Source organism: Hydra vulgaris, chromosome 11, assembly GCF_038396675.1.
Source record: "Hydra vulgaris chromosome 11, alternate assembly HydraT2T_AEP".
Classification (NCBI taxonomy): domain Eukaryota; kingdom Metazoa; phylum Cnidaria; class Hydrozoa; order Anthoathecata; family Hydridae; genus Hydra; species Hydra vulgaris.
The window spans coordinates 31,770,628-31,780,000 of NC_088930.1; the positions used below are offsets into that span (position 1 = coordinate 31,770,628).

At 26.9% G+C, this 9,373-nt stretch overlaps 1 protein-coding gene across 1 annotated transcript in view; it reads left to right on the forward strand.

The window, feature by feature from the left end:
• The window catches only part of LOC100201454 (cytoplasmic dynein 1 intermediate chain 2), a 44,901-nt gene that overhangs the window by 31,242 nt on the left and 4,286 nt on the right, over positions 1-9,373 (forward strand). Inside the window, exons 8-16 of the mRNA XM_065810776.1 lie at positions 228-327; positions 501-626; positions 722-868; positions 1,649-1,762; positions 1,898-2,031; positions 2,111-2,189; positions 8,459-8,524; positions 8,686-8,826; positions 9,090-9,215. Coding sequence (XP_065666848.1) covers positions 228-327; positions 501-626; positions 722-868; positions 1,649-1,762; positions 1,898-2,031; positions 2,111-2,189; positions 8,459-8,524; positions 8,686-8,826; positions 9,090-9,215 — 1,033 coding nt within the window. The remainder of the gene's footprint in view (positions 1-227; positions 328-500; positions 627-721; positions 869-1,648; positions 1,763-1,897; positions 2,032-2,110; positions 2,190-8,458; positions 8,525-8,685; positions 8,827-9,089; positions 9,216-9,373) is intronic.

The window sequence follows — 9,373 nt, forward strand, 5'->3', positions numbered from 1 at the left end:
ATATGTAATATATATATTATAAATATATATATTACATATATATATATATTATATATATATATATATATATATATATATATATATATATATATATATATATATATATATATATATATATATATATATATATATATATATATATACACACACATTACCTATTCTATTGTTTAAATTGTTCAATTCTTTCTTGTATCCAATTCTTAATTGTATCCGTGTTTTTATTTTAGTGAATCTGTTGCTTCTAAGAAACTTGCACTTAACCGTCAATTTTTTGATGAGCGTTGGTCAAAGCATCGATGTGTTACCTGCATGGACTGGTCTCAACTGGCAAGTTCTCGTTCAATTTTTTTCAAAACATATCTATATATATATATAAATATATATGTATATATATATATATATATATATATATATATATATATATATATATATATATATATATATATATATATATATATATATATATATATATATATATATATATATACACACTTATATAGCACCCTGAGTTATTAGTTGCCTCATATAACCAAAATGAACTTTCCCCGCAAGATCCAGATGGTGTTGCTTTAATATGGAACATGAAGTATCACAAGCAAACTCCAGAATACATATTTCACAATCAGGTTTTTTCAGCTACTTAATCAGTTACTTTCCTAAATATTATAATAATACTTATAATTTTGACAAAATTAAAAAAATGTTTGTATTGAATTTTTAGTCTGCAATTATGTCGGTGTGTTTTGCTCAATTTCATCCAAATCTTCTTGTTGGTGGTTCTTACTCTGGTCAAATTGTGTTGTGGGACAACAGAAGCCGCAAAAGAGCACCAGTGCAAAAAACTCCTCTTTCAGCTGCTGCTCATACTGTAATTTTTTAAATAAATTTTTAACTTGTTGCAGTTGATGTTGAGATTATTTTTAATAGAAAAAAAGAAAATTTCTGGAAAAATCCACAAAGCCGGTCTAGAAAATGACCGGCTTGGTGGAAAGATAAATGAAATTTTATTTGTCAACTTTTGCTATGTAGTAACTCTCATTGTCATACTTGTTGTTACAACAATTTTGAAATTTTTAAATTCTTCTGTAAGTCAAATACTTATCCAATAGTTGCACTTGTTAATTTGAAAAAGAAACAATTGTGTCCAATTTTACAATTCTGCTCTTTTTTTTTTTTTACAATTTTTGCTGTTTTTATAAATTCCATATCAAATTTTTATCAATTCTCTCATATTTCATTTCATAATACTGATCTGACTGCTGTTTAAAAACAATATGAAAGCTTAATTTTCATATTGTTTTTAATCATTCTTCCAATAATTTTTTCAATCGCATATTCAATTGTGTTTTTAATTGTACATTTATTCATGGTGGTTATACCTTAATGTATAATCACCATGTTTCACCAAGCTTTGTTAATTTTATTTGTTTCCATGTCTATTATTTCTAGTATGGTTTTTTTTAGTATAGCAAATAAATTTAAAATAGATATATAAAACTGCATCTGATATTATGATGATATATGTATTAATATTATAATATATATCTAATATATATCTAACTATAGCTATAAATGAATCTAATATTATGGTAATATATGTATCTAATGTCTGTTTAAGATTGCTATTATTTATTTAATTAACTTTTAGCATCCTGTTTATTGTGTAGAGGTAGTTGGGACTCTTAATGCGCACAACTTGATTACTTTTTCAACCGATGGCAAGTTGTGCTCGTGGAGTTTAGACATGTTGTCCCAACCTCAGGTTAGTCAATGTAAATTTATAATAGTATCTTCAAGATCTTTGTTGCTACCTTGTTGCTACTGTAAATGCATATCAAGTTTTATTGAACCAGTTCTATAAGATCAAACATGTATTGCAATAAGATTGAACATCTAGGAAGTGATGGATCTTCAACATACACATACAAAGCCTGTATCTGTCACAAGTGCTTCATTTCAACCAGGTGATGTTAATAATTTTGTTGTTGGGAGTGAAGATGGTTCTATTTACTCAGCCCAACGGCATGGCAGGTATGTTTCTTTTCTTTACTTTTAATTACCAAAACTTTTTTGTTGCAAACTTCTAGTATCATAAAATTTATCATTATAGTAAAGCTGGTATTGTAGAACAATTTGATGGTCACCATGGACCAGTTACATCAATTGATTATAATGCTGTTCCTGGACCAGTGAGTAAAATTTATTTAATTGAATATGTTTCACTTTTACGAGAGGTAAGAAGTGAATAAAACTTCTCCTTTTTAACTTTATTTTTTATTCTTATATTTTTTAACTTTATTTTTTATACTTATATTTTTTAACTTTATTTTTTATACTTTATTTTTTATACTGTAAATTCTGATATAAGAAGTAAAGTTAGATATGTTTTTTTGCTCTTAACAAATTTTTAGTTAATCAAAATTGATATAAAACTCTAATTTTTCCCCGTTTACCTCCTGAATACAATTTTTTGTTTTAAAATTTTACTCAGTTTAAAGGCATTGTGCATAGTCAATTCAGCCTATTTAGCATAGGATTCCAGTGAACAACAGTTTATTCCAGAAATGGGAGAATGGTGGACAATTATATGGACTTTCTAGATAACCTTCAGCTTTGCAGTCAAATGTTTTTTTGCATACTACTGCAGCTAAAAAAATTGTATTTTAAATTCTTTAATATTTTCTCGATTATTACATAAATAAAATGTTGAAACTATTACTTGTTATTACTATTTCTTGTGGGGTATAGCACAAACAAAAGATCCTTAACTCAAATATCAAAGATAAAGTTTTCCATTTTATTTTAACTCCTGAAACATTTTTTGGAGATTATCTTCATATAGAGATTATGACACTAATTGGTGTACTTCTTATGGCACTAATCAGTGTATTTCTTATGACACTAATTGGTGTACTTCATCTAGATCATCGGTGAACTTCTTATAACACTAATCGGTGTACTTCTTGTAATTGTACTTCTTCTAGAACATTGACCTTAACTTAAAAATGGGCATAATAAATTAGTATATCTTACTTTAAGGTATCACAGTATAGAGTTTGATGGAAACAATGCTTGCAAACTACTGGGGAGAATAAATGTTTTGGAGAGTGATGTCATCTCATGCTTATTCATTACCTTTTCTCATTGAAAGTTTTGAAATGATCAAGAGAACATTTGGACACAAATTAAACAACCATAAATTTTTAATTCATTTTTGAAAAATTTTTAAAAAAGTTTTAACTGCAGTAGTAAATATACATTTAACTGCAAAGCTGAAGGTAACCTGGAAAGTCTATATAATTTTGTGGCATTCTCTGCCACAAAATTATATGGACTTTCTAAATCAATGTCATGTATGAAATTTTCAATTTCATACATGACATTGAATTCTCATGACTGTGAAATCAATGTCGTGTATGAAATTAGAAAGTGTGCGACTGTTTTAGTCGAAATGACTCTGATGACATTGTAAAAATAGAGGAACTAATGACAAAAGTAGTATCTTTGGACATTTAAACAGTCATGCTGCACCTTCAGAATATTAGGTTAATGGGAAGCCAATCATTTTTTTAAAAAGAAAATGATCCAAAGCTTTAATTCAAAACATATTTTACAAAACATTGTATAAGTTGTTTGACTTCACCCAATCACCAGATCTCTCACATATCAGAGTTTTATGGTATAAATTAATGTCAAAATCTAATGCCAAATGACGCAAATGTTGTAGAAAAACTTATTAGTAAGTGGCAAAAAATTGACAAATAAGATAAGTTGTTAAGAAGAGCATCAAGAATATGTAAAGGGGTTATTATTGCCAAGGTTAATAAAATAGGCATGTAAAGTATAAAATAAACTAAAAGGACTTTTTATTAATTTTAAAGTAAACTTTATTGATAATATATTATTCAGGTATATTTTGTTTTCAGATTTTCTCCCAATAGTAAGATTTTAATATATTTTATTGAAAAATATGACCATTCAAATAATTATAGTGTATAAATAAAAGATTATATTTTCTTAAAAGATTTCAAATTTATTTTTATAATAAATTATTTTAATTTAAAGAGTTAAAAATTAGATAAAAGAAAAAAAAAGCATTTGTCTTAATTATACATTATTAAAGCTTGTACTTTTATTGCGACCCTTAAATAAGATCCTGGTTAAAATGGAGAAGACTGCATTTAAATCGAGTTTAAGATCATTAATTTAAAAAAAAAAAAGTAGAGGCCCATTCAAGACTGTTAACAGTGTTTTAGTTGGTTTCTTTCTGTATCTTTAAAATGATGTTTAGTGTAAAATAAATGTTCACTATAAAATTAAAAACAAAAATGGTTAAAGGCTGCGTTTTTTTTTTAATTTTTAAGCAAGTGCTGACGTTTGAAGAATAAAAAGTCAACAAGCTTGACTTTCATTTATCTATCAATTTTATGCCAAAGGTTCATAGATTTATTGACGAGCCCTGTATACGTGTGTTATACAACATGATATCTGTCTTTAATATATATTTGTTATATGACATATCTATTTAAAAAATTTAGGGTTTGTTGAAATATTGTTATCTCACACCTTTTATCCAATAAATATATCTCAATTAATTACATCGTTAAATTGATTATTCTATATCTGTAGGAGAGACTGGGGCTAATTGCAACAAAATTTTAAAAACCACATTTATCTCCTATAACTTTGATTTAAAAAAAAATTTTTTTTTTGATTATTCAATTTTGAGGGTTATAAATTAGATCTTACCCAGCCAGCACAAACACGTGTTTTTAGAATCTAAAATGTTAACACCTTTAGACGTCTGAATTCAGAGAACTATAAGACATCTAATTCTATTTGTCTTTAAGGCGACAAAAAATAGCTTTCTCAAGCCATGTTAAAGATGATTACTAATAGGTGTCTTATATTTATCTGAATTTAGACATCTAAAAGTGTTAACATTTTAGATGCGAAGAAAAACGTCTAAAAGATGTGTTTGTGCCGGCTGGGTAGTGATGTATTAATCCAACATTAATAAATATAGTATAAAATATAAAATAAAAAATACACTATAAAATATAAAATAGTTTTGCTGCAATAGTGAAACAAAAATGTTCAACAAAATTTCATAAAAAAAACAAAAATCAAACTTAGATAACAACAAAAAAGAATTTAGTTGAATCAACTAAACTTCAAGCAATTTGATTTAACTTACCACTTAGGTACCATGATCACTCTAATCAATAAATATAAATATTTACATTAAATAATCTTTTTTTTTTTTTTAGCTTTTTTTGTTTGAAAAAGATATTTTTTTGCCATTATTTTATTATGGTCGTATTTACCTCTAAGTTTACAGTAAAACCCAAAAAAACTGAAAATGAAAAATAGAATTTTATATTGCAAAAAAGAAATTATCAAGAACTTTTTAAATTTTTAATTTATTAAGTTCTTATAGCTGACATAATTATAGTTATATAATGTAAAAAAAAAAAGTTTGAATAATATATAAAAACTATTATTTTTCCCTACATGTTATTTTAAAAAGTTCTTTATGGTAATTTTGTTGATTTTGAGCAATTTAAGCTTTGATTTCTGTAAACTGCAGACAACTAATTAAATGCTAAATACTTTTTAAATAAACTAGCTAAGGTAAACAAACCATTGAATTTTTTAAAGTGACCAAACAAACAACTTGAATCAATAGCAGACAATAAATTATTAATAAATTATCTACATTATTCTCAGGCTAAATATCCTTCTTTTATTTGCTTTGTTTGTACTTTTACTAAAAATTTAGATAAGTCATGATACTTTTCAAACAAACTGCACAAATGTGTTGTTTTAATTTATTTGCCAAATTTTTTTCCTTAAATAACTCAGGTCATTTCAAAATTAGGATCATCAGCTACTGGTAAATATATTATTCAGTACAAACTGCCTCATGTCCTTCTGTCATTTAGGATTTGCGTTTCAAATAAAAAGTAGATAAGAGCCTGATGTAGATCTAAAACCTGTGTTACATTGTTTCCTGCCTAGGATGATGAGCAATGGATCTTCTTGACTCTACTTATGGGTTGTTGCTTGTGCTTTCTCTGTAGTGACTATGCAACTCTTTCTATTATCTCTTAATGATGTTGCAGTTCTAAAACTAATGAGGATACAGCTCCAAAACTCAAGTTAATGGTATTGAGGCTGACTGGTAATAATGATTTCTGAACTTAAGGTTGCTCTCAGAGAGGTTGTTTTCATTAGCAGCTTTTAAGTATCAGTGTATTAACAGTGCCATTTTGCACATGGAAGCTGTTACTATTAGTGCTTTTGATGTGCATTGTGAAAGCCTCATTAGATTCGAGTTGAGAGAGGCTTTATTTGTAGTCTTTATTTGTAGTCTTTTAAGCAACTTTTATGCGTGGAATTTCACCTATTGCAAAGTTCACAGACCCTTTTGCTCTTTGTGAAACTAAATTAAATTTGGTTTTGTCTTTTCAATTTTGAAGTTGATGGTTATTATCCTTTTTTTGGAGTTAATGGTTATTATACTTTGATCAAAGACTCCAATAATCACATGCTTGGCCAGGACGTATACTTAAGTATCAAATCACCTATCTGTCATGAGATCACCTATCTGTCATAAGATCATCTGTCATAAGATCATCTGTCATGAGATCATCTGTCATGAGATCATCTGTCATGAGATCATCTGTCATGAGATCATCTGTCATGAGGTCATCTGTCATGAGATCATCTGTCATGAGATCATCTGTCATGAGATCATCTGTCATGAGATCATCTGTCATGAGATCATCTGTCATGAGATCATCTGTCATGAGGTCTGGTTTAAACGCTATTCTTTTATGTACTATTATTTAGCTTTTCTTCCCTCGATCACCTCGATCCCTTCGCCCTCGATCACCATTTTTATTTTTTATTGTTCTGCTTCCTAAGACTGCACTTTTTTTGATCTAATTTCTTATTAAACTGAGCAAACCCTAATTGGGTTGATTTTTTAGTAAATCTAACCTTGCTTTTCCTAAAGCTCAAGTCTTTTGTCTTGGTCAATACTCAGATACATAATATTTTTTGTCTTACTCAATACTCAGATATAATAAATATTTTTTTGTCTTGCTCAATACGCAAATACATTATATTTTTTGTCTCACTCAATACTCAGATACATTATACTTTTTTGTCTTGCTCAATACTCAAATACATTATATTTTTTGTCTCACTCAATACTCAGATTATATTTTTTTGTCTTGCTCAATACTCAAATACATTATATTTTTTGTCTCACTCAATACTCAGATTATATTTTTTTGTCTTGCTCAATACTCAGATACATAATTTTTTTTGTCTTGCTCAATACTCAGATACATTATATTCTTGTTTCTCTCAGGTTACTCAATTTTTTTTTATATCAGAAGTTGAATATTTAATAATGTCATAAATAAAGCCAAGTCTTACATTTTGACCTTATTATCACTCCCAATTATAATGCAGTACTATTTGCTAAAATCTTCTTTCATTACTTGAATCTAATGATCAGAAATAGCTTAATCCATTGTTAGACGTCCAAATCATCCCTGCTTTTGTTTCTAAAGTTGTTTCCCACTGGAACTCTTTTACAGCTTCAGGTCCAGGTAACATTCCTGGTCCTACATTCTATGGGTCCAGATAAAATTTCTATCACAATCATTTCTTTTAGTTCGTTAATCTTGGCCTTTGTGAAGGGTTAATTTAAATATTATTTTGGGCAGCTAAAATTTATGTTTGTTAATGATGTGTGGCTATTTTATTTATTTCTACACAGGGCTCAATTTTTAAAAGAAGAGTTAAATTATGATTGTAAACTGATCCAAATCTAAAAAGAATTAAAAATTTAATCAACTATCATTAAACTTGAAGTTATTAAAAACTTTAAAAACTTTTTTTACTCAAGTAAACCAAAGGCAAGACAATCGCAGTTATTTAAAGTGTATCTTTTGGATTTATGAAGATTTTATACTTTCAGTTTTCTTTCCTTGCTTTTAACTGGGTAAGACCTAAAATAGCAAAAATATGTTGTATCTAAACTTGTTGTTGTCTTAATTTATTGTTACATTATAGAGTTTACTAATATTGCTTAATAACCTTGGTATTTTAAGAAGTTAATTTTCTTAAATTTATTTGGTATTTATATCTATTAATTAAATTTCTATTTTCGAATGGATAAGTACAGGGAAAATACTTTCTTATCTCAACTTCTTTAAATATTTTTTTTTTCAGGATTAGTAAGAAAATTGAAATAAGAAGAAATAAGTTACAAAAAATTCAATTAGCAATTAACAATTAGCAAGAAGATTTCTAATTTTTTTTTTGCCTACCTACTAATGGACTGCGGTAATTTACAACAAAACTTAAGCAATTGAAAGTCATATATATATAAATTAAATTATAAGTTTATTAAAATAAAAGTTTTGTTTATCTTTTTTAGATTGATTTCTCACATCTTTTCCTGACCAGTTCTTTTGATTGGACAATTCGTTTGTGGAGTAACAAGGTTGTTTTTTTAGTACTAATACTTTAGTGTACCTTTGTAGTAATACTTTAGTGTACCTTCGTAGTAATACTTTTTAAATACTTTTTTAGTACTTTTTTAGTACTTTACAGGAGATTTTCAAACTTAAAAAAAATTTTTTGATCATGGAATTGTTATTTTAGAGTACGAAGGTCTTGTATTCTTTTGAAGACAACGGTGACTATGTTTTGGACACTCAGTGGTCACCAATTAATCCTGCTCTTTTTGCTGCTGTTGACGGCATGGGAAGGCTTGATCTGTGGAACCTTAACAACGATACAGAGGTTTTATTTATTTTTTTACCATAATGTTGTATAGTTAATGATAAATATGTGTAATAATGAGAAATATGCGTAATTAGTGGTAAATGTTCCTTTTTCTCTATAAAAGTAATTTTTAGTGTGTTCAACTACTCAAAAATATTTATTCAGCTCGTTTCTACCTTAACTCCACAAATTTGTTGCTTCTTAAATAAAGGGTAATTTCTCAATTTTAATTTGCTTTTTCTTTTTAATTTATATTAATTTATATTAATGCATTTTTCGAGGTTCCTACTTCAAGTATAACTATAGCATCTAATTCCGCAATTAACCGTGTTAAATGGAGTGGCTCTGGACTTCAATTAGCTGCTGGTGATGATGAGGGTCATATATACGTTTATGACGTTGGAGAGGTGAATTTCTTTATACAGTTATTATATATATATATATATATATATATATATATATATATATATATATATATAAATTATATTATAATTTATATATATATATATATTTATATATATATATATATTTATATTTATATATATATATATATATATATATATAT